General features: G+C 40.9%; 2 protein-coding genes across 6 annotated transcripts in view; one reads left to right on the plus strand and one right to left on the minus strand.

Moving 5' to 3' along the window:
- TEX10 (testis expressed 10) overlaps positions 1-13,758 on the plus strand; it is a 56,585-nt gene extending 42,827 nt beyond the window's left edge. The window contains exons 12-15 of one of the 2 annotated variants that reach the window (XM_032634577.1): positions 5,139-5,219; positions 6,814-6,995; positions 12,057-12,267; positions 13,544-13,758. In XM_032634577.1, coding sequence (XP_032490468.1) covers positions 5,139-5,219; positions 6,814-6,995; positions 12,057-12,267; positions 13,544-13,657 — 588 coding nt within the window. In that variant the 3' untranslated portion in view covers positions 13,658-13,758. The remainder of the gene's footprint in view (positions 1-5,138; positions 5,220-6,813; positions 6,996-12,056; positions 12,268-13,543) is intronic. The other variant, XM_032634578.1, reaches the window with a different exon arrangement.
- The window catches only part of INVS (inversin), a 139,088-nt gene continuing 126,627 nt past the window's right edge, over positions 13,730-26,190 (minus strand). For 2 of the 4 annotated variants that reach the window (XM_032634576.1, XM_032634572.1), the window contains 3 exons: positions 19,276-19,505; positions 18,403-18,474; positions 13,730-15,447 (listed from right to left, as the gene is read on the minus strand). In XM_032634576.1, coding sequence (XP_032490467.1) covers positions 15,299-15,447; positions 18,403-18,474; positions 19,276-19,505 — 451 coding nt within the window. In that variant the 3' untranslated portion in view covers positions 13,730-15,298. The remainder of the gene's footprint in view (positions 15,448-18,402; positions 18,475-19,275; positions 19,506-26,190) is intronic. The other 2 variants (XM_032634574.1, XM_032634575.1) reach the window with 1 other exon arrangement.

Here is a 26,190-nt window from a genome sequence, read left to right on the forward strand (position 1 = left end):
TTAGAAATGATTATAAGCTTAGTGAGGAAGGCATGTTTAAAGCCAAGATAGGCTGAAAACTAGACCTTTCTGCCAGTTAGCCAAATTGTGAATGCAAAAGAAAAGTTCTTGAAATTAAAAGTGCTATTTTAGTGAACACAGGAATGATAAAGTGAAACAGCCTTATTGATGACATGGAGAAAGTTTGAGTGGTTTGGATAGAATATCAGACCACCTACAACATTCCCTTAAGCCAAATCTATAGCAAAGCCCTAACTCTCTTTGATTCTGTGAAGGCTGAGAGAGATGAGGAAGCTGCAGAAGAAAAGTTTGAAGGTAGCCGAGGTTGGTTCATGAGGTTTAAGGAAAAGAGCTGTCTGCATAACATTAAAAGTGCAAGATGGGGCTTCCCTGGTGGCACAGTGGTTGAGAGTCTGCCTGCCGATGCAGGGGACACGGGTTCGTGCCCTGGTCCAGGAGGATCCCACATGCCGCGGAGAGGCTGGGCCCGTGAGCCATGGCCGCTGAGCCTGCGCGTCCAGAGCCTGTGTTCCGCAAGGAGAGAGGCCACAAAAGTGAGGCCCGCGTACCACACACACACACACAAAAGTGCAAGATGAAGCAGCTGATGGAGAAGTTGCAGCCAATTATCCAGAAATCTAGCTAAGATATTATTGAAGATGGCTACACTAAACAGCAGGTTTTCAGTGCAGACAAAACAGCTTTATATTGGAAGAAGTTGCCATCTAGGACTTTCATAGCTAGAGAGGAGAAGTCAGTGCCTGGTTTCGAAGCTTCAAAGGTCATGCTGACTTGTTAGGGGCTAATGCAGCTGGTAACTTTAAATTGAAGCCAACACTCATTTACCGTTCTGAAAATCCTAGCGCCTTTAAGAATTATGGACTTCTCTGGTGGTGCAGTGGTTAAGAATCCACCTGCCAATGCAGGGGACATGGGTTCAAGCCCTGGTCCAGGAAGATCCCACATGCCGCGGAGCAACGAAGCCCATATGCCACAACTACTGAGCCTGCATTCTAGAGCCTGTGCTCTGCGACAAGAGAAGCCACCGCAATGAGAAGCCCGCACACCGCAGTGAAGAGTAGCCCCTGTTCGCTGCAATTAGAGAAAGTGTGTGCGCAGCAACGAAGACCCAACGCAGCCAAAAATAAAATATAAATAAATAAATTATTTTGAAAAAGAGAAGTGAGCAGAAAAAAAACAGTTAAAAAAAAAGGAATTATGCTAAATCTTCTCTGCTTGTGTTCTGTAAATGAAACAACAAAGCCTGGATGACAGCACATTTGTTTACAACATGGTTTACTGATGATTTTAAGCCCACTCTTGATACCTTCTGCACAGAAAAAAAGATTACTTTCAAAATATTACTACTCATTGACAATGCACCTGGTCACCCTAGAACTCTCATGGAGATGTACAATGAGATTGTTGTTTTTTTCATGCCTGCTCACACACATCCATTCTGCAGTCCATGGATCAAGGAGTCTTTTAGATCTTCAAGTCGTATTATATAAGAAACACGTTTTGTAAAGCTATAGCTGCCATAGATAGTGATTCCTCTGACGTATCTGAGCAAAGTAAATTGGAAACTTTCTGGAAAGGATTCATCATTCTAGATGCCATTAAGATCATTCATGATTCATGGCAAGAGGTCAAAATATCAGCATTAAGAGGAGTTTGGAAGAAGTTGATCCCAACCCTCATGATTTTGAGGGGTATTCAAGACTTCAGTGGAGGAAATAACTGCAGCTGTGGTGGAAATAGCAGGAGAACTAGAATTAGAAGTGGAGCCTGAAGATGTGACTTTTATTGTAGATATCTCATGATAAAACTTTTAATGGATGAGGAGTTGCTTCTAATGGATAAGCAGAGAAAGTAGTTTCTTGAGATGGAATCTACTCCTGGTGAAAATGTGAAGATTGTTGAAATGACAGCAAAGGATTTAGAATATTACATGAACTTAGTTGATAGAGCAGTGACAGGGTTTGAGAAGATTGACTCCAATTTTGAAAGAAGTTCCATTTTGGGTAAAGTGCTGTTGGAAGGAAGAGTCAATCTATGTGGCAAATTTTATTGTTGTCTTATTTTAAAAGAAATGTCCACAGCCACCTCAGCCTTCAATAGTCACCACCCTGATCAGTCAGCAGCCATCACCATCAAAGCAGGACCCTGCACTATCACAAAGATTATGACTCACTGAAGGCTCAGATGATGGTTAGCCTTTATTAGCAGTGGAATATTGTAAAATTAAGATATGTACATTGTTTTTATAGACAACGCTCTTGTACATGAAATGGACTACAGTGTAGTATAAACATATCTTTTATATGCACTGGGAAACCAAAAAAATTTGTGTGACTTGCTTTATTGTGATATTTGCTTTATTGCTATATTTATGTTATCGCAGTGGTCTGGAACCGAACCCACAGTATCTGGGGTATGCCTGTATTTGTCTTAAACAAGACCATTCCATTATGTAAACACAATATAGCCATCAGAATCAGGAAATTAACATTAGTATATTACTGTCATCTAATCCTCAGACTTTACTCGTGTTTTGCCAGTTGTCCCAATAATGTACTTTAAAGGATCCATCTGAAATGATTCATTGCATTTAGTTGTAATGTCTGTTTAGTCTTTTTCAAAATCTGGAATAGTTCCTCAGTCTTTCCTTGTCTTTCGTTGACGTTGACACTTTTGAAGAACACAGGACGGTTATTTTGTAAAATTTCTCTCAATTCAGGTTTAATTTTTTTTCTCATGGTTAGATCAGGTTATACAAATTTGGCAGGAATATGACATGAGTGATGCTGTCGTTTTCTGATTGCATCCTGTCAGGTGGTGCGTGGTTTTGATTTGTCCCATTAGATGTTCACTTTGATCACTTGAGTAAGTAGTATCTGTCTACGTTCTCCACTTTTTACTTCTTCCTCTTAGTTATTAATAATATTTTATGAGGAGATACTTTGAAACAATGTAAATATCCCATTCCTTTTTGGTCTTTGAATTTATTCATTTATTTGTTAGTATGGTTTCCTGTATTTTCCAGTGGGTTAAAATTCCTTACTATCCTTATTAATTTTGATACTCTCATGTTTGCCATGGTTACCTCCTGAAAGCTGGCTTCTTTGTTCTTTTGATACATCCTCATTTTTCTCGGAGTACAGTTGACCCTTGAACGACATAGGTTTGAACTCTGCAGGCCCACTTATTTGGAGATTTATTTCAGTAGTAAATACTAGAGTACTACATGACGCATGGTTGGTTGAATCTGCAGATACGAGGAACCTCAGATATGGAGGGCCGACTATGAAGTGATATATGCAGATTTTCGATTGCATGGAGTGTCGGCACCCCTACCCACTCCCCCCTACATTGTTCAGGGGTCAGCTTACTTCCTTACTTTCTTGTACCACAAATTGTTACAGATTCATGTTGTATTTTCCCTGTCCCCGCCCTGCAATCAGGTATTTCTTTAAGAAGCCCAGTTTTCCTTTAAGTGGAGAATGGATTTTAGAAACCAACTTCTGGACTCTTAAGTGTGGTCATTGCTATTAGCTGTTGCTGTTCCCATGCCCTATCAGTGAACAGAAATCAGGAACACAACACCCCTGGGTTCATTCTAGCTGTCTCCTTTTCTCTTGTACCTGCCTTTTCTGATGGTGGGAAACCTGACTTCCATTTTGCTTAATATATTTACCTACTTCATCAGTTACTTTGCCTGTAATCAGTCTCCTTTTGGCGCCACCCCTTTCCCATGCAGGCATCTTATCGCATTTGAACTCCAACTCTTGGGGACAGTGTGCCTCCATTTGTTAATGGGTAGCCTGCTTTGGGCCACTGAAGCTCTCCCACCCACTCTAGTGGTGATGTCTAGCTTCGCCTCATGCAGTGTCTTTAGAACTGAATTGTTCAGGAAGGGGAGGGGAGGCAGAAGGGAAGGGATTGAATGATCATTTATTATTGAATGGACCTTTCAAATATGATTTATCATTTATGAGTGAAAATATTCATTACACTCATTTCGAAGTAGAAAGATGGCATTGGAAATATGTTGTTTCCGTTGTTACCTATAGGTTTAAAAGATAAGACAATTGTGGGCTCCCCTGGTGGTGCAGTGGTTGAGAGTCCGCCTGCCAATGCAGGGGACGGCCCCGGTCCGGGAAGATCCCACATGCCGCGGAGTGGCTGGGCCCGTGAGCCATGGCTGCTCGGCCTGCGCGTCCGGAGCCTGTGCTCCGCAACGGGAGTGGCCACAACAGTGAGAGGCCTGCGTACCGCAAAAAAAAAAAAAAAAGATAAGACAGTTGCCATGTGAAAACTCTGGGTGGTCACTCTACAAGAGGTTTTATAGAGACATAATGCATAGAGCTGTTGATTTTTTGAGGACAGTCCTCTTGAATTTATCTTGACTATTCATGCTCTTCCTAGAGTGATATTCTTTCCACCAGTCTTATCTTTGTCTTTCTGTGGGATTTTTCTGCATACTTGATTTTTGGTACTGAATTCCATCAGCTTCTGGAGTTGTGTTGTGATTCTTTGAAGGACTTGATGCTGTCCTTCCCTCTTCTTGTTTTCTTGAGAACTTAGAAAATGAAAAATACTAGAGGTTTGATTCCCACCTCATTCATATTTTTCTTCTTTTCCTATAGACTATTTTCCTTTTACCTTTAGGGAATAAGAGGCAGCATTATAATTAATTTGAACATGGTATTTTCTGAATTATAAGTTTTTTCAGTGTTATATTTTTCCACCAAATGGGAGAAAGGCTTTTGTCTGCCCTTTGTTCATGTCACTGAGATCTCCTATTGTAGCACTTACTTAATAGAAATGTAGTCTCTGCCTTGGTAGATTGTAAGCTCCTTGAGGGCTGTGAGACAGAAGAGTTTCTCTTTCTTTCATTCCTATGCATAGCACCTAATAGGCCTAGCTCAGTGCTCAGTAAATGTTTAATAAATGAATTATTTGGAAAACTGGACCATTTATATGAGGCTTGATTGTTTGACATCTGCATCTTTAAGTCACTTTTTGTTAAGTTTCCTTTTAATACATAGAGCAAGTAGATTTTTTAAAAAGACTATTGAACTTGTTTCTGACTTAAAATGTTCTGATTTGGTATTGGTTTTCTCCTTTTCTGACAGACAGTTTGTCACAATTTATTGGTTATCCCTGCCCGAAGCCAAAGCTTTGACATCCTGCAAAGTGCCATCAGTAAGCATTTGGTAAATATACTTAAAATTTTTTTCTGTTACACAAAAGCATAGCATTGGTTAAGATTGAGTTTGCCATAACCAAGGAGAGAGTGAGTGTCCAGAAGTCTAAGCTTAATAATTTCATTATGCTGAGGTGAGAACTGAGAAATCTTGGTGTTTTTCCTGGCTGTTACTAATTAATTCTGTGACCTTGGGAAAATCTCCTCTTTTGCCAGGACCTTACTTTTTACATCTGAGCAATGAAAGACCTCTTACACCTCAGGTCCTTCTGACTTAAAATGCTTTAGTTAACATGTGCCAGGTGTCATTGTGTTGGGAATCCAGCATCCGTACTGGGGTTCAGTTTCCACCCAGAAGGTTTGGGGTGTAAAGTAGGGAAGTCACCTCACAGGCTCAAGGCCTGGTCACTGGAAGCCGTGAGCTCAGCCATGAAACTGACTTGTCTTTTGGCCAGTGTGTGTCTCTTGTTCCCATTGGCATTAAATTCTCATTAGGTATGCCTGGGTTTTGCTTTTAACTTCCTCCAACATTTACACTTTGCCCTTTGGCTTTTACTATAATGATGTGAGGGGAGACTCCAAAACTTTTATCTTCTGGGGATTCTCACTTGTTTGGATAATTTTACAGGCATATCTACACCGCCTTTTCTTTTACCGCTTTGAATCCTCAGTACTCTCTTTTCTCCCTGCTATCAAACTTCTAATCCTTATACACTGTGTCTCCAAAGATCCCCATCTTTTTTCTTTTCTTTTTTTTTACTTCCACTCCAGAAATTTATGCCCTTTGACTACATTCACTATTCTAGTAAAAGATCAACATTCCAGTGTTGATCTGGCCACTTTTTTCAGACAGCCTGGATAAAGGTTAAGACCTCAGAACCTACAGAGTTTAAGATAACTCAGCAGTAGTTTGCAGGAGATTTAAACCATGTATACGTGCAGTTACAAGTTAGAGTCCACCTTAATGACAATTTATACAGTAGAGTCCAGGTGAGTTAGCATACCATGACGTCCCTTATTTGGGTTTTGGGACAGTGAAGCAGTCAAGTGTAAGTATAGTATTATCTTACTCAATTATAGGTATTTTCCTTAGTTATGTCTGAATGACTGGTTAAATCAAAGGGCAGGGGAAGGGTAATTGAAAAAGGAACTGTGGTTTGTACATTTAATTACCTGGGGTGGGGGTGGTGCCAGATATTAGTTTACTGGTCTGAATAATCTGAAGATCATGTAAATGTGATTGCTGGTATCACGATCTTCTTTGGATGTATGAAATAATCCTTTTAAATAATAGTATTTCTGTCCATCAGTAGAAATTGTAACATCTAGAAAATTTTAGGAGACTTGTCATGAAGGGGAGGCAGTGGATTGGGTTAATAGTATTTCTTGAGTTTGCGTATTTTCAGAGTCATTTAACGTAGCAACTAAATTCTCAAAGGAAAACAGGATCTTAAGGTGTGGTTGGTGGCATGGCATGTATTATGTATATACAAGTTTCCACCAGTAGTGATGGAAGGTTAACTCTCCAGATAGTGGTGTTTGGTTTTATTCTGGGGAGAGGGGCTGTTGTGAAGAGGTCATTAATCTCATTTTTCTCTGCCTAGGTTGGGTTGACTGTAATTCCTGACAGCACGGTGGGCTGTGTTTTGGGTGTTATCTGTAAGCTCCTGGATCATACGTGTGTACTTAGTGAGACGCTGCTGCCATTTCTGGCTTCTTGTTGCTACAGTCTTCTTTATTTTCTGCTCACTTTAGAGAAAGGAGAAGCAGAACATCTAAGAAAGAGGTAATAGTTTTTGTATTCTTAAACTTTAATTTTTTTCCTACTTGTTCAACTCCCCTCAATCAGTCAGGCAGTCGGTCAGTCATTCAATCTGTAAGAGATATTTCCAAAATCTAATTCTCTTTTAGAGTTTGTATAAACCTAGCTAGCTTTTCTTTGTTCTTTTATGAATCCCCTTTGTGACGGTGAGCAGTCTTAGTTTTTTTTTTTTTCCTTTAAGCTACAAATTTGAAAAGTTAGATGGCATTAGAAAGTTTCCTGAGAGCTTTCCTTATTAACTTTGCTATAGATCTGGCAAGAAAAAAAATTCTACTTTTAGAAAGATGAGCTTACTATTAGTACAAGCCTTTGTATTTTGTTTTGGGCTTCATTAGAACTAGTCAGCATGGATTTTTTTTTTTTCGCGGTACGCGGGCCTCTCACTGTTGTGGCCTCTCCCGTTGCGGAGCACAGGCTCCGGACGCGCAGGCTCAGCGGCCATGGCTCACGGGCCTAGCTGCTCTGCGGCATGTGGGATCCTCCTGGACTGGGGCATGAACCCGTGTCCCCTGCATCGGCAGGGAGACTTTCAACCACTGCACCACCAGGGAAGCCCGCCAGCATGGATTTTTAAATTCTTGGGTTTAAGGAAATTGTTCTAAGATGCTAATGTTTTTAATTAGTACTTTTGCTCCTATATAATTTTTAGACTAAAGCTTCTAGGATAGTATAGAAGATTTCACTTTAATTTTCAGTGTTCTCATGCTTATGTTCTCATTGGTATGCTGTTAACAATTCATTGCAGAAGGTTTTTTAAAAATCTAACAGATGAGCAAATATAAGAAAATAAAAATCATTCTATCACATTTTGACATTTGCCTTTTTTGAGCTTTTAAATGTCACCAAAATATACATATGATTGTATAAAACATTTCAATAGTTTAGAGTATAAACTGAACACCTGTTTAACCGACCTCCCGGTTCAGAAATAGAACATCGTCAGCATACTTTCTCCACAGTTACATTTCTCTTCTACATCCCCAGAGATCACTTCTGTGTTAGTCACTTCCTTACCTTTTTATTTAAAAATTTTATGTGCATTTATAAGCAGTTTCATTTTTGTTTTGCATATTTTAAGAATTTGATATATAAGAGGAATTATACTATATGTATTTTTTGTGACTTGATTTTCATCATCATTTGTGAGAGTACTCATGTTGATTCGAAGATGTATTTCATTCATTTTTGTTTCTCTATACCAGGAGTCAGCAAACTTCTTTCTGTAAGGAGTCAGCGAATATTTTAGGTTTTTCAAACCATAACGTCTCTTGTCAGAACTACTCAGCACTGCCCTGGTCATGTGAAAGCAGCATTAGATGATACATAAAAGAATGGGTGTAGCTGTGTTCCAATAAAATTCTGTTTACAAATATAGGCTATGAGCTGGATTGGCTGTGGTCTAGTACCCCTGCTCTGTAATATTCTGTTATATGAATGTACTATAACTTATCCATTTTACTGTCAACAGACATTTGGATTTTTTCCATTAAGTGTGTGTATTTAAAACTTTGTACATTTCACTGTTAATATCCTGTAAAATTTACACATAAACAAGCACAGATTTGATGGTACTTTTCTTACCATCATCAAACTTTCGGGCCTGATAGTTCAAGAAAAGGCTTTGTAAATAGCAAGGAACTTCTCAGGGTTCTAAAAATTTTATAATGAGCATCCCCATTTATGAAATATGTATATTGCTGTTTCTCACTTCCTGTCACTTGAAATGTAGCCCATTTGTGATAAACTCTGATAAGAAGTTTCAAAGATCTTTTTTAGTTTCTTATAGAAAAACATCCTGCTTTGATTTTATATGGTTGGACTGAACAAAAATTCACTGTATTTAATACATTTTGCCTCTGTAAAATTCTGTTTTTAAAAGTGTTTTGTACTGTGTATTGAGTTTGATATGCCTCTCTCAGGATGACATTAGTCACAAAGAAGTGTTGGCAGTCAGAGTCTTAGGTAATTAAGTTTCCCTTTTGGGCTGCTCCTACCCTCTTAGAGAAGGTGTTTGTGAGATTACAAATAATGAGAGTGCCAGTCAAACTACTGGGAGCTTTTGATTTCACAAGTGCTGACCAAAAAATCGGGCTTGACCAATTTGAGGTATTCACATTTGAGTGGCCACTGTACTTTGAAGAAACTATTCTGTTGTCTTCTGGATTCATTGTTAGTAATGAAAGATCTGCTGTTCAACTTAGTTAGCCCTTTTGGTTCGTAGGTAGTAATCTATTCTTTTTTTTTTTTTTAACATCTTTATTGGAGTATAATTGCTTTACAGTGGTGTGTTAGTTTCTGCTTTATAACAAAGTGAATCAGCTATACATATACATATGTTCCCATATCTCTTCCCTCTTGCGTCTCCCTCCCTCCCACCCTCCCTATCCCACCCCTCTAGGTGGTCTCAAAGCACCGAGCTGATCTCCCTGTGCTATGATCTCCCTGTGCTATGCGGCTGCTTCCCACTAGCTATTTTACATTTGGTAGTGTATGTATGTCCATGCCACTCTCTCACTTTGTCACAGCTTACCCTTCCCCCACCCCGCGTCCTCAAGTCCATTCTCTAGTAGGTCTGCGTCTTTATTTCTGTCCTGCCCCTAGGTTAGAAATCTATTCTTTTCTATGGTTTCACTGTTTTCTCTTTGTTGCATTGCAAATCAGGGTGTATCCTAGTGTAGGTTTGTTGTTATTTATCCTGCTTGAGACTTAGTGTACTCCTTTAATCTGAAGACTTAATGTTTTTTCTTCAGCTGTGTTTTTATTTCTGTTATCTTCCCCACTGTTTCTTTTCTCCCCTAAAAACTCCTTTTAAACATAGGGAGTTTCTCATTCTGATTCTTTTGTTTAATCCTTCTATTGAGTTTTTATTGTATCAGCTCTTGTTTTCTCTTTCATCTATTTTGAGTTTTTACTCGGCTCTTTGTCATTCTTGCTTTATTGGTGTTAAAGGTCTTGTCAGTTTGTTCTGTTTGCTCTCTCTCTCTCTGGTGTGGGAATTCTCTCATTTTGGGGAGCAGGTGGGGCTCTGGAGGTTGTCTCTAGTGGGGCTGAACAAACAAGCTCATGTTTTGGATTGTATAACTTTCTCTGAATGCATCTTTTGTGAGAGTTTGTGGAGGTTGTGGACACCTCCCCATGGGGCAGTTTCACATTTGCATTTTCCTGGCTTCCAGCTCTGTGCAGGGAGCCCAGTTCTAGCTCCCTGCTTTCCATACCTGGAGCTGAAGCCTCAGCTTCTAACATTGTTGGCTGTTGAATACCCAGCCCCCAAATCCCATATCCAGTTTTGTGCTCCTGTGTATCTTCATGAGTTCTGGCATAGTTTCTGGCCCCTAGAGATATCACCCATTCTGGCTTTTGAGCTTGGCTGTATTTTTGTTTTGTTTTTTAAAGTATATTATCTGTATTTCCCTGTGTTTGGGGAGTGGAGGGGGGTTGGTTGGTATTATCTGACCAGAATACATCAGAAGTTTGCAGAGTTAGTGGAACTCCTGAAAATTATCTGTGAAATATTGGACTTTCATCAGTTCCTTTAGAGTGGTTTAGAACCATTGCTTTATGTTGACCTAAAATCTCAACTTCATAACAATTTATATAGAGTTGGTACAGTTATTTCTGTGCATGACAACTCTTAGAAAACCCTAAGAATGGCTCTTCAAATGGTATTGCTTACATCGTTCATGGTACCCAGGTCTCTCTTCTTTTCGGCCTGACAGTTTTCTTTAATTGTGGTGTGTGAAGGTGGAATTCTAAACTTTACTCACCCATTCAGTATACTTGTATTTGGTATAATGTAGAATCCATAAGCTCTTTTAGCAGTTTTGATCCACAGTTATTTGAAATCCACTAAAGTTCAAGTAGAGAGTGAATATATTGGATCAGTACAGTAGTAACTTATTAAAAAGAAAACCCAAGGGGTAGGAATTGTGGAGGTAGGAATTTGAAACCCAGCAGGAACCAAAGCAGCTTCCTCTATTCTTTTTTCTTCTAAGTTTTGTAGTCTTTAATCTCTGTGCCTTTGCCTCCTCATTAGCTATGTCTACAGTCTGGCTTTCTCTTTTCTCCTTGCACGTGGCTGTCCTAACCTGGCTGTGCATGAGTCCACAGGCTGAATAAAGTCTCTTCAAATAAGAGGATCTGTTTGGCTTAATGGATTTGGTATCTACCTTTGATGCAATTGCTGTATGTGGAGTTGGGAGGGGGGTCAGATGGTGAAAGGTCTGGAGGTAGGCTTTCTTAGAAAGACTTGGGACTGGGAGGATTATGCACTCTTGGTAGAGAAATTGTAACAGGCTGAGGTCAGAGCCTTTAGCAGCCAGTGAACTTTTCCTCCAAAAGGATATTGCTCCATTTAATTGACACACTTCTAGAATGTGGTTAGGCCACTTACCTCTATCATAAAACATTTTTGTTCCTGTTCTATAAAGATACTGAAAGAATGATGCTCACTGAAATTTGGATTTATTTACCATCTCTGGCCTGTAATAGTTCCCTTACTGGCTGTTTTCTCAAATCCCTTTGGTTCCTTGTGAGCACATCTTTCTCTGGAAAGCTGCCCTGTTTTAACACATTGAAGAGACTCATAATCCAGGTCAGAGGCTTAGAGTTTCATGAAGTTCTTTTCTTCCCTTTTTGCCATTGGGACATTCTTACTCTTTTGACATTTGGTGTTGTGTAACAGACAGTTGAATAATGTCCACTGGTAGAGAATAGTACGCATGTATAGATCATTCTGTGGTGAATTCTGTGTTAAATATGATCACTAGGGCTTCAAGAATGTCTTGTTAAGCCCAGGGAAACGCTGGTTGCTAGGCTTCCTGAAACCTGTAAAATAGGGGAAAGCAGCTGATTCTTCACTGCATTTGCTTTTTTAGCTCTAATGAAACCCAGTTCTTATTAGTTTTGGTTTCTGGGGTTTTATCAGAAAACACCACGTTTCTTAAAAGGACATTTTCAGTCTTGGGAAGTATGGAAAGGGCGCTTTTCCTGTATGCGTTGGTTCGCTGACTCATTTCTGTTTTGTAGGGACAAGCTGTGGGGTGTCTGTGTCTCCATCCTGGCACTCCTGCCTCGAGTGCTCAGGTTGATGCTGCAGAGCCTGCGGGTGAGCAGAGCTGGACCTGAGGAGCTGCCTGTTGTGGGCCAGCTGCTTCGCCTGCTGCTGCAGCACGCACCCCTCAGGACTCACATGTTGACCAATGCCATCTTGGTGCAGCAGATCATCAAGAATATCACAGTAAGAAGCCTGGAGCAAGGGCTTTGTGCTTTCATACTAGACTCATGGGCATGGAGGTGCTCTTGGGAGGCCAGCGTTTCTGTGCGTTGACGGACTCCTGGAATTAAGCCCAGTGTGGTGATTTCTTAGAGCTTCCCCTGCCGTCTAGTAACTGACTGTCACTTAACCAGCGGGGTGACTTTGCAGAATCAGTACTAAAAACCGTAAAGTACTCAAACTGAATTAAGGTGGCAGGCAGCTTCGTTGGAAAAGGTACAGGCATCAGAGTCACTCCTACCTGTTCTGTGATACAGATTCTACTGCTTAACTGTGATAATTTGGCACGTTGTGTGGGGTTTTTTTTGTTTTTTTAACCTATCTGAGCTTTGTTTTCCTAGCTGTAGAAATGGGAATAATAGCAACATTGTTGGGTTTTGTTGACCATTAAATGAGATTGTCCACGTAAGGTTTATACTGTAACTGATAGTTACTAAGCACCCAACAAATGTTAGCTGTCATTAAGGAAATTTAGCAGGAGTAAACTAAGGCCTATTTCTAGTCACTTAGTTCACTGGAGACGCGGAAGAAGTTGGAAGTTGCAGGCTTCAGCTTTGTCTAATGGTTGGTTCTCTGTGTTCACCTGGGGCGGGCAGTTCTGTTTATTAAGGATTCCCTTGGTGTTTTTGGTTTGGGAGAGTTAATAAAGTGAGGTTTTTTGTATAGGCCTTTGATTGGAGGGGGTTATTAATTGGTATATGTAATAATACTTCAGAGTAATAGAGCTTATACCTACATATAACAAAAGATGTATTCTGAATTTTCTCAGTAATGGAAGAGGATGCAGAATTCAGAAATAGTAGAAGGGAAGAAAAGTTAAGAACTTGGATCATTCCGAGGTTGGAGAATCAGCCAATCTCTATAAGAATGACAAATTGATACCTGTCGAATCATTATTCTCAGTGAATGTTATGAGATTCTACAATGCGAAGGGGCAGAAGTACAGAGTGTAGGGGTGGCTAATGGTGAAATTTCATTAGTCCCTAGCAAATGTGGGAGGGAAGAGACCCAACAAGAAACTGGTAGCACTTAATACTTGAGGATGAAACTAGGAATTTTAACTACCTGTGGTAATAATACCTGATTAATAGGTTCCTTTTTTCAGTGAGATTTCATTTGATAATTTATAGATGAGGATACTATCGCAAGGACTGTTTGAGATCTTGTTTGGGTGGGGGAAAAAACCATCAGGAAGCAGTTTTGGTACAACTCTCATATTACTCTTGGTTTTTCTCTGCAGACATTGAAGAGTGGAGGTGTTCAGGAGCAGTGGCTTACAGACTTACATTATTGCTTCAATGTGTACATCACTGGGCATCCCCAGGGACCCAGCATGTTGAGTGCAGTGTATTGAAAAGGCACTGTGGCACCTCTGTTTGAAATCGTTTATTCACATCTAATTTTGAAGAGACTGATGTAATAAATGTTTGTCATTAAAGCTGAACTTTTAAAGAAGTTGTTTATGAACCTTCCTTTGCACTGAAATAGGAAAATAATGCTTGGGAGTTCCCACTGATGCACAGGCTGGCTTCCTAGACTAGCATGTGATATGTGGTAACAGGTATTCTGTATTTCCTAGCTAAGTATATATAAAATACAAAGCGATAATATGGTACCTCCTATTGTATAGTAAGAAATGAGCTCAATCTCTGTGGTCCCATCTAGGCAAACTTTATTCTTTTTGTTCTCAGCCCCAGTTCATTCAGACAGCAACAAACTAAACTAGTTTTTGGTTTGGTTTTGTTTGGGAGTGGTTGCTTCTCACTCTGGAGTTGTGTTTCCAGAGGATGTCTAGCAAGATTTCAAAACAGTGCTCCCATTTGTTGTGGATTTTCCTGTACCTAAATGGTCCTTGGTCTGAGCTGGGTAACTCTTACAAAATGGTTTTCTACTAGTGATCCATTATAAGAGTTCTTAATTTATGTTATAATCATTTTCATAAAAATGAAGTAATTTAGTTAGCCAACTGTAAAAAATCCAGGTAATTAAATAACACTTCATTGCTTCCAATCTCTTACTGTCAGGACAGGGGTGGCAGTAATCTTAAAATGCAAGCAGTTCTAGAAATATTTGTGAGCCTAATATGCCATTGTTTCTGCCTGTCTACATTCCTAGTAGCCTTGCCCTTAAAAAATGTGAAAAAGCCCACAATCACTGGATTTTATTTAAACCATGTGTTCTTAGAGAGCTAGAATGCATAGTTAGCACAGTTTCCCATGCCAAAGGAAAAGCATTTTGACAAGGTTGCTCACCTCTGCAGGTCAAGCAGAAAACACACGTGGAAGGTTAAGGCCTGAATTGGCACCCCGTGCATGAATGTCTGGTCTGTAGACCTTCCCGACTGAGGCCTTGGTGCTGTGATACTGCTGGTGCTCAGCAGAAGGAACGCCGTTCACAGGACGTGGCAGCAGCCTGTGGCCTTCAGAGGCTGACACGGCAACCGTAAAATGTAAGCAGTCAACAGTATACCTATTACAGTCTTACAGTGTCTAACAGCAAAACACTGGGTCATGATTCTGGTCTAAAAATTAAAACCGATGATGTTGGAATAACAGGATGTGGTGTCTGTAATGAAGTCCATTGCATTAGCTTCCAGAAAAGTGAACTGAAGGCATCTGCTGTGGGACAGGCTCTTCCCCATCTCGTTTAGGTTCTTCACTGGAGCCAACAAACCAGGCTTGCACCAGTTGAGGAGAAATCCCAACCCAGCAGCGTCTTTAGTGCTCACTTCCTTAGTTTTACTTAGACTTATTAGAAATACTCTTTTCCAGTCGTCCTCACGGACGTGTAGGCACACAGGCAGTTTTGCACAGGTATAGTCTACCCTGGTCCTTGCAGCACTGGCTAAGAATTTACAAAACAGTGCTGTGTAAGAGCAGAAAGAAAACACATTTCTCTCGGTTGTTACCACATTTTCAGGCTAATAAGCCTTCAGGCATGGATATTAAAGTTTTCCCAAAGTGTAAAAGCTAATCAGAGAATTCTGTACTAGCTATTAGAACCGCCCCCTCCGGGCACAGTCTTCCTCCATAGGCAGTCGAAGCTTTGTTTTGTTTCTTGATGGGTTAGCTGATTGCAGGTTATAAGAAAAATTCTTTGATCTTCCACTGTTCTCAAGGAGGTGTATACACTGCAAGTTGCTCACTGTTAAAAACAAATACCAGATATTCAGATTATTATTATTGCTACTATTATTATTTTTGGCTGCGCCGTGCGGCATGCAGGATTTAGTCCCCCGACCAGGGATCGAACCTGTGCCCCCTGCATTGGGAGTGTGGAGTCTTAACCACTGGACCGCCAGGGAAGTCCCGATATTTAGATTATTACTTTTAATGCTGAAGGATAGAGTTGATTGGTGGGGAGGAAGAAGGGTTTAGGTTTGGATTATCTATGGGGCTGAATAAGGTGATGGCTAGTTTATTGTAGAGACAGGAGGACGTCAGCCCTCCATTTTCCATCCTCTCAAAGATACCTGACATCTTTAAGGAGTAACCCTGACTATGAGGGGGCAGCTGCTTGAGGAGGTAGGACTGGAACTTAGGTCTTCAGTCTGCCTGGAATAACTGGTATGATATTGCTTTCTCTGTGCATCTCTGTGACATAACACAAACATATCTATCATTTAACTTTCCCTGTGCCACATACTTGGCTATAGTCCATTCTAGAAAATAGGTTCCTTTGAAAACTATTCAGGTGATAGAATAATAGGCATATCAAACAAAGTGGATTTTTTTTTAGGCCTTTTTATGACTTTGAAATCATAGAGTTACAGGATGCTACAGTTGAACAATTTTAGTGGTGCGCTCAACCCTCTCACTTAACAAATGAGGATACTGAGCCCCCGACCAGTTAAGAGAACTTGCCGAGGCCGTACTGCTGGATGTCGCTCCTAAGTGGAGCAAAGAAGCAAACATGAAAGGTGAGTAGTTTTTAAAAAGTTACAAAAATGTCTTTCTCTCATCGGGTTTTACTACTGTTACTTCAATAAAGTTAAAGTGAACTGTTTCAGAACTCTGGTGTGTTTGTGGCTGCCTTTGTTGTATCAAGTCTTGAGTTGTCATCTGCATACCCCTCTGTAGGTGGGCAGGAATATTCTGCATTCATACAGGGGGTACGATTTTTTAGTAATCACTTAAGCCATGGTTATTCCATTCGTTGGAATGGAATTTTTTTTAAAGGAAGTTGTTTTATTTTTAACAAGAAGGGCCCCCAGATTTAGGACATTGGTATATATATGCTCTCTGATCATGACTCTGCTGCTGTTCTCTGTGGGTGTGGGTGGTTTGCAGGTGGGTGTAGAAGACTGAGGAGAATGTGATTGTTTGCCTCCTGGATGCAGGTAGAGAAACAGTCCAAGGAGTTTGTTACTTTGCTCTAACCAGCTCACTTTCTGCTCCTTGTTCTAAGAGGTAAAGGCAGTACTAAAGTCTCTCCCCAAATTGAAGGGGTTAGGAGTCACAATCTTCACTCAAATATCTGAGCACCTACAATGTGCCAAACAACGTACTAAAGCTAAGTAGAACAGTGAGCAAAATCCAAAGATCCTTAACCTCATGGAATTCTCAAAGCAAAAATTTCTATTCAAGGTAAAGACAAACGAATGGTTTGTCCTTGGTTCCATTTGCCATCTGTGATTCTGCATTGCGGAAACTTACTTATATGTATGTCCAAGTCATGCCCATTTCATGGAAATTTATAGACTGTATTCTGTATAAAACACAGGCTGCAGCTAACTAGCTAGGAGCTCTGGTGACCATCAAGCCTTAGTCACAGGGTAATGGTTAATGTGGGTAGGTGGGCCTCATAAAACCTTTGTCCCCCAAGCTTAGGTTTAGGAAAAGATTCTCTTTGGTCCTCATCTGTTTTCAAGCCAGTGTAGGACAAACAAGCTGATAGTTTATATGACGTCCTAAGAAACCATTATTTCTTTTATTTATTCTGTCCTTTAACTGTGAGTCCTTTAACTAAAACCCTTTATGCCACTAATCACCTTCATTTTTAAAGATTTGATAGTCCTGGACTTTTGAGACAAAGTAAAAAATGCTCTGATTATCTCATTTTAATATCTGATTATCTAAATGCTACTTCTTGAGTAGTTTTATCTGACAGTGTGTTTTTGAAACTATTCTTTAATTCACTCAAGTATAACTAGAGGTTTGTTTTGTTTTAAACCTAGAACCATGGGCCTGATTCCTTTGAAAGTCTCTAATTGCCCCTGATTAGCCTGTCTATATTACATGAGTTGCCCAACTCTTATTAAAGCTTTGGCAGTAATTACTGTCCCCCCACCTCTTGGTTTTCCCCCCATCAAAAATAAATGAATGTTAAAGTTCACGCTGACAGTCATTGTTCACCTTCCCAGCTGTGCTCTGTTCCTGCAGGATGACTGTGGATCAGGGACTGGGGGGAGTGTGTTGCCATAGCCACCCATGAGAAACACTGGACCTGGCATTAACTGCTGACAGCACTGAACTTATCACCCAAATTTAATTCTGGCATGAATGAAGGGGCTCTGAGTAAAACAGCCTTGTCTTGTGGCTAAAAAGAAAGTTCCCTGAGCTGCTCCTGTATGAGTGGAAGTGTGCACAGTTGAGCCTGAGCTGGACACGCTATTAAATATTAAAATATTAAATGCCTCCTTAGGGGGCCCTAAAAGGCAAAAGTCAGAATCTGTGGTCAAGGGACTTCTTCCCATCTTTGGGAAGGAGATGGAGGATCTTAATGTGAAACCAAAACAGAGCAAGAACTCCCAAGGTATTACTTTGAAGAAGAATGACAGTATTTGTGTTTCCCCCTCCTGTATGTGAACAAGTATGTAACCGTGATCAGTAACAGGTGCCACGTATTGTTTCTGCTAGAGGTAATGTTATTAAGCTTTTGGTGGCAAAAGTAACTTGCCTCTTACGGAGAAGAGGTGTTTATTACAGTGGTAATTCCATGAAAGGGGGATGAGGAACACATGTAATCCTGAGATCAAATGACTCTTGGAACCCCTGGCAGTCTGTTCTAATGTCTTCCACCTTTGGGGATGAAACAAAAAGGAACTGTTTCCCCACATGGTCTCCCCACTCTGCTTTGCCCATGCAGTGGCTGCCTTACCTGAGTTGAGACCCAGCACAGAATGGGCTTTTGAAGATCTTGTGGGCTGATGTACTTTTCCTTCTTGAGAACCTGAAATCAACCAACAGTGATCATCTATTTCTGACCAATGACAACTGTGGCCTGACCAAGTTCTGAATTCTTAATTGAGGTGAAGGCTTGAGCTTGCAGGTGTCTGCCAAGATAGATTAGGTATGGTGTGGAAAAACTACATAGGCCTGCCCGGGCCAAGTCTGCAGATTTTGCTGCCAGGGCCACGGATCTGTTTGTAAGGGTGCCCTGACTTAACTTTTTTTTCCACTGGGGAGCTGGCCAGTCCTGTTCTCTCAGTTTATTTGGATGGGCACTTTGCAGAGCTGAAAGTGTTTCAGTATGCAGCAGTTCATCTGCTAAACAAGTATGTACTGTAGAGCTTGGATCTGGGGTATTCCCACAGATAGGCAACTCTGTACTATCTAAGCATAGGGAAAGTCAGTGTGAGGCAGGCAGGGTCTGCCTGGGCCTGGAGTCCTCTAAATGGAGAATTTTAGGGAAAACAGGCAGCAGCCTAGAGCGGTTGCTGTGGTGAGGCTTTCAGTCATGAAGCCTAGCAGACAATCTCTTGGCTGTAAGGCTTTCTCGGGTGAGATACCAGAATACCTCATGAAACCAATTCTGACCCAGAATTGCTGGAAGGGAGGCACTAATTATGATGAGAATGCTGTTAGTGCCTGGAAGTTTAATAAAGTTCCTACCTGAATGGAGGTTTGCCCAATGTAATTAAATCCTGTTTTCAAATTCTGATGTGACACACTCTGGGGGTGCTTGTTGTAAACTACAAAGTACCCTGGGGGTGCTTGTTGTAAACTACAAAGTACCCAGAAGGACAGTTACCGTAGATTTGCTTGAGCACTGAGTGCCTGGTGGGCTTGGAGCCTGAGCTGCCCTTGGGTGGACTCTTGGTGGTCCTGCTTACTGCCATGGCCTTTGGGGGTTTCAGTTCCAGTTCCTTCCTCCAAACCTGGAGGATCAAAGCCATGTACTCTCGGTTCCATCTGTCCATATCTCTGGTTCCAAGCTGCTTCATGTGCAGAAGGTGGGACAGGTGCTTCCTGAGCTGGTAGCTGGTGGGGTCAGAGGAGGGGAGAGACTTTAAGATCACAATATTGAGAAAACCAATGTTCCTTAAAGTTCCTAGAAGCTATAGGAAGAGTAGTTGCTGAACTCTTGGGAGATTCAGTCAAGCTCCCATTCCTAATTTCACTGGCAGTATGTTGAATTATTGAATTCTGTCTTTGTCCATCAGTACTTCCTGAACTAGGAATCAATCAGATGGGTCCTTGCCCTCAAAGTGGGACAAGCCAATGTGTAAACAAATGCAGTATGAGAAGTACTATGTGAGAGCAAAGAGCTAGATGGCTGATATTTGTGCTGGGTTTTAAGGGATGAGTAGGAGCTTGCTAGGCAGGGAAGGGCATTTTAAGTAGCAGAACTGGCATGAGCAGAGGTAGATGCATTTGTGCAGGAATGTTAAAGTGAGATGTGTGTGAAGCATTATGTATTTGGTAAGGGAAGGAGGATGGGAGGCTGGGCTACATTGTGGAAGCTGTGTCAGGGGAGTTGAGTCATAGCCCAGCCCATGGCTGAGTGTAGCTCCTACTTGGCCCCTACCTGATCAGGAAGGCTGGCCAGACCACCTGGAAGCTGCGTAGCCCGTCCAGCAGTGCTCAGGAAGGGTGTACAGTAGGCAGAGCCGATCATCCACAGAATAAAGCCAATAGCATTGTTCAGCCAGGAAACTTGGGGAGCAGGCCAGTTTGAATCAAGACCACAACCAAAGAGGCTCGCCACCTTTGGAACCAGTTTCCCCCACTCTGCCTGGGCAGGAAAAGTAATTCATAGCCCCAGCCATTGCTGAATACAGCCTTCAGCCTGTCCAAGCAGGGAAGCTCACCAGAGCACACAAGAAGCTTTGTAGCCCACCCATCAACCTTTCTTACCGTAGCACTTGAAGAGAGCACAGCCCGTGGCTCCCCCACTCCACCCCAGAATAGAGCTAGTGGCTGTGTCTGGCCAGGGAATTCAGTGCACAGTCTTTTACCCAATTTGGGTCCCTGAACAATGAGCTATGCAGGCCCTGGGCCTGTCCTGCTGTCCCACCAGAGCAAGGAAACTAAATCATACCCCTGCCTACTGCTGAGTGTAGTGCCCAGTCCCGGCTGTCTAAGTAAGCCTGATCAGAGAGCCCGGGCAACTGAGGAGCCCATCCTGTAGCCTCACTTGAGGAGGAAACCAAACCAACAGTCCTGTCCAACTGTTCACAGTCAGCAGTGGCAGCACCCTCCTCCCACCCCCTGCTCCACAACCTCAGAGTTTGGGCAGTGGCCCTGCCCCCAAAGAGACAGCAAGCCCCACCTGCTCAAATACATTACCAGCAGACACATCCAGAAACCCAAACGGAGCTGACTGTTGAAGAGTTCAGTTTGCTCTCTGCCAAAGCAAACCTGGAAGAGGAGCCTGCTTATTCAAATGCACAGATGCCAACATAAGGAATCAAGGATACAAAAAAATGAAAAAACAAAAACAGGTAAACATGACACCAAAGGAAACTTTAAAAAGCTCTGAAAACTGACCTTACAGAAATGGAGATCTGTGAACTGTCAGACAAAGAATTCAGAATTCTCTTAAACAAGTTTAGTTGTCTGTGTGATCTTATAGTTCACTAAACAAAATTAGACAAACAATGCATAAACAAAATGAGAAAAAGTTCTAAAAAATCTATCAAAAAAAAAGCCAAATCCTGGAGCTGAAAAATAAAATGCCTGAACTGAAGAAATCAATAGCTTCAAAGGTACACTTAACCATGCAGAAGAAAGAATCAGTGACCTAGAAGACAGGACATTTGAAATTATCCAGAGAAGGCAATAAGAAAAAAAGAAGTGAAAAAAGCCTATGGGAGACGTATGGGACACAAAAGAAACAGTATCTGCATTATGGGAATTCCACAAGGAGAAGAGAAAGGGACAGAAAGTATATTTAAAGCAATAATGGTTGCAAACGTCCCAAACCTGAGAAGAGAAATAGACATCCAGACCCATGAGGCTCAAAGGACCTCACATAGGTTGAACCAGAGTAGGGCTACACTGAGACACGTTATAATTATTAAAAGTCAAAGACAAAAATAATTTTGCAAACAGTAAGAGAAAAGAGAAGTTACATACAAGTGAACTCCCATAAGACTATAAACAGATTTCTTGTCAGGAACTTTTCAGGAAAGAATGGGATGACAGGTTCAAAACATTGAAAGAGGGCTTCCCTGGTGGCGCAGTGGTTGAGAGTCCGCCCGCCAATGCAGGGGACGTGGGTTCGTGCCCCGGTCCGGGAAGATCCCACATGCCGCAGAGCAGCTGGGCCCATGAGCCATGGCCACTGAGCCTGTGCGTCCGGAGCCTGTGCTCCGCAACGGGAGAGGCCACAACAGTGAGAGGCCTGCGTACTGCAAAAGCAAAACAAAACATTGAAAGAAAAAGACTATCAACCGAGAATACTATACCCAACAAAGTTATCTTTCAGAAATTAAGGAGAGAGAAATACTTTCCCAAATAAGAGCTGAGGGAGTTCATCACCACCACACCTGCCTTACAAAAAATGCTAAAGGGAGTAAAGTAAAAGGACATTAATCATCTTAAGGCAGTGTAAAACTCACAGGTAATAGTAAACATATAGTCAAAGTTAGATTCTGTAATATGGTAATGGTGGTGCATAATTAACATACAACTCTAGTTTAGAAGTAAAAAAAAGGTAGTAAAAATAACCATAACGACAGTAAGCTTTATTGGATGTGCAATATAAGAAATATTTATGTAAACTGTAACATAAATAATCTAAAATGTGAAGAGGGAGAAGTATAATATTTAGTAGTGCTATTGAAGATAAGTTAAGAGTTTAAAATAGGGTGTTATTTTAAGATATTTTAAGATACTTTATGTAAGCTTCATGGTAACCACAAGGGAAAAACCTGTACTAATTACACCAAAGAACATGATAAAGAAGTCAAAGCAGACTGATACCAAAAGGCATCAAAACACACAGAAAAGATAGCAGGATAAGAAATGAGGAACAATGGATCAACAGAACAGCCAGAAGACAATTAACAAATTGCAATAGTAAGTCCTTACCTACCAATAATTACTTTAAACATAAATGGATTAATTCCTCCAATCAAGACAGAATGGCTGAATGGATTAAAAAAAAACAAAAAACAAGATCCAATGATACGTTATATTCAAGAGACTCATTTTAGCTTTAAACACCCACACACACAGTGAAGAAATGAGGATATTTCAAGCAAATGGTAACCAAAAAACACACCCAAAAACAAAAAAAGCAGGGGTAACTATAATTATATCAGACAAAACAGACTTTAAAAATGTTATAAAGAGGGCTTCCCTGGTGGCGCAGTGGTTGAGAGTCCGCTTGCTGATGCAGGGGACACGGGTTCGTGCCCCGGTCCGGGAAGATCCCACATGCCGTGGAGTGGCTGGGCCCATGAGCCATGGCTGCTGAGCCTGCGCGTCTGGAGCCTGTGCTCCGCAACGGGAGAGGCCACAACAGTGAGAGGCCCGCGTAACGCATTTAAAAAAAAAATGTTATAAAGAAACAAAGAAGGTCATTACATAATGATAAAGGGGTCAATCCATCCGGAAGATATAACAATTGTAAATATTTATGCACCCAACATCAGATCACCTAAATATACAAAGCAAAACTACCAAAGCTAACAGAAGAAATAAACAGTAATAGCTAGGGACTTTAATACCCTACACTCAGCAATGGATAAATCACTCAAAGGGTCAAAAAGGAAACAGTGGATTTGAACACTATAGACCAAATGGACATAACAGACATATAGAGAATAGTTATCCAACAATCAGAAAAAACATTCTTCAAGTGCACATGGAACATTTTCTAGGATAAATCATGTGTTAGGCCACAAAACAAGTCTTAGCAAATTCAAGAAGATTGAAATCATACCAAATATCTTCTCTGATCATAATGGTATGAAATTAGAAATCAATAATAGGAGGGAAATTGGAAGACTCATAAATACATGGAAATTAAACACTCTCCTGAACAACCAATGGATCAAAGAAGAAACTGAAAGGGAAACTTAAAAGGTATCTTGAGACAAATTGCAAATAGAAACTCTACATACTAAAACTTATGAGATGCAGCAAATGTAATTTTAAGACGGAAGTTCATAGCAATAAATGCCTACATTAAGAAATAAGAAAGATCTCAAATAAACAGTCTAACTGTATGCCTTAAGGAACTAGAACAAGAACAAACTGAGCCCAGAGTTAGAAGGAAGGAAATAATAAAGATTAGAGCAGAAATAAATGACATAGAGAACAGGAAAACAATAGAAAGGATTTAAAAAGCTAAGTTGGGGGCTTCCCTGGTGGCACAGTGGTTGAGAGTCCGCCTGCCGATGCAGGGGACACGGGTTCGTGCCCCGGTCCGGGAAGATCCCACATGCCGCGGAGCGGCTGGGCCCGTGATCCATGGCCGCTGAGCCTGCACGTCCGGAGCCTGTGCTCCGCAATGGGAGAGGCCACAACAGTGAGAGGCCCGCGTACCACAAAAAAAAAAAAAAAAAAAAAAAAAGCTAAGTTGGTATTTTTTTTTTGCGGTACGTGGGCCTCTCACTGTTGTGGCCTCTCCCGTTGTGGAGCACAGGCCCTGGACGCGCAGGCTCAGCGGCCATGGCTCATGGGCCCAGCCGCTCTGCGGCATGTGGGATCTTCCTAGACCGGGGCACGAACCCGTGTCCCCTGCATCGGCAGGCGGACTCTCAACCACTGCACCACCAGGGAAGCCCCTAAGTTGGTTCTTTGAAAAGGTAAACCAAATTGGCAATTAGCTATACAAACCAAGAAGGGAAAAAAAGGATTCAAAGCAACAAAATCATAAATGGAAAAGGAAACACTGCAACTGATACCACAGAAATACAAAGGATCATAAGAGGCTACTGTAAACAACTATATACCAACAAACTAGACAACCTAAAAGAAATGGAGAAATTCTTAGAAACAACCAACCTACCATGACTGAATCAGGAAGAAATAAAAAATCTGAACAGACCAATAAAGAGTAAGAAGATTGAATTTGTAATCAAAAATCTCCTAATGAAGAAAAGTCCAGGACCAGATGGCTTCACTGATGAATTTTACTAAACATTCAAAGAAGAATGTCAATCCTTCAAATTCTTCAAAAAATTTGAAGAGGAGGGAACAATCCCAAACTCACTTCATGAGCCCACATTACCCTGACACAAAAGCTAGAAAAAAATTCCACTACAAGAAAAGTATAGGCCAATATCCCTGATGAATACAGATGCAAAATTTCTCAATAAAATACTAGCAAACCAAATTCAGCAGCAAATTAAAAGGATCATTCCCCATGGTCAAGCAGGATTTATTCCTGGAATGCAAGGATGGTTCAATATACGCACATAAATCGATGTGATATATCATATTAATAGAATGAAAGAAATCATATGATCATCTCAAAAGACACAGAAAAAGCATTTGACAAAATCCAACATCTGTTCATGATAAAAACCCTTAACAAATTCAGTATAGAAGGAACATACCTCAACATAATAAAAGGCATATATGACAAGCCCACAGCTAACATCATACTCAATGGGGTAAGGTTGAAAGTGTTTCCTCTAAGATCAGGAATAAGGCAAGGGTGCCTACACTCACCCCTCCTTTTCAACAAAATACTACGAGTCCTAGCCAGAGCAATCAAGCAAGAAAAACAAAAAAGGAATCAGAATGGGAAATGAAGAATTAAAATTGTCTTCATTTGCAGATGACATGATTTTATATATATATAGAAAATCCTAAATACTTCACAAAACTGTTAGATCTAATCAACAACTTCAGTACAGGTGCAGGATACAAAATTAATATACAAAATCAGTAGTGTTTCTATACATTAAGAGTGATGTGAAAAATAAATAAAAGAATTCCATTTACAGTAGCATCAAAAACAATAAAATACTTAGGAGTAAGTTTAACCAAGGAGGTGAAAAAATCTCTACCCTGAAAACTACAAGACATTGATGAAAGAAACTGAAGAAAATACAAATAGGGCTTCCCTGGTGGCGCAGTGGTTGAGAGTCCACCTGCCAATGCAGGGGACACGGGTTCGTGCCTCGGTCCGGGAAGATCCCACATACTGCAGAGCGGCTGGGCCCGTAAGCCATGGCCACTGAGCCTGCGCGTCCGGAGCCTGTGCTCCACAACGGGAGAGGCCACAACAGTGAGAGGCCCACGTACCGCAAGAAAAAAAAAAAAAAAAGAAAATGCAAATAAATGGGAGGGTATTCCGTGTTAATGGATTGGAAGAATTAATATTGTTAAAATATCTATGCTACCCAAAGCCATTTATAGATTCAATCCCTATCAAGATTCCAATGGCTTTTAAAAAAATAAACAGAATTAGAGGGACTTCCCTGGTGTTCCAGTGCTTAAGACTCCACGCTCCTAATGCAGGGGGCCCGGGTTTGATCCTTGATCAGGGAACTAGATCCCACATGTCACAACTAAGAGTTTGCATTCCGCAACTAAAAGATACCACATGCCGCAACTAAAGATCCCGCATGCTGCAACTAAAGATCCCGCATGCCGCAACCAAGACGCGGCACAGCCATATAAATAAATAATAAATATGGGAAAAAAAACAGAAGTAGAATAATGCCAAAATTTATATAGAAACACAAAAGACCTTGAATAGCCA

The sequence above is a fragment of the Phocoena sinus genome, chromosome 6 (assembly GCF_008692025.1).
Source record: "Phocoena sinus isolate mPhoSin1 chromosome 6, mPhoSin1.pri, whole genome shotgun sequence".
NCBI classification, from domain to species: Eukaryota; Metazoa; Chordata; class Mammalia; order Artiodactyla; family Phocoenidae; genus Phocoena; species Phocoena sinus.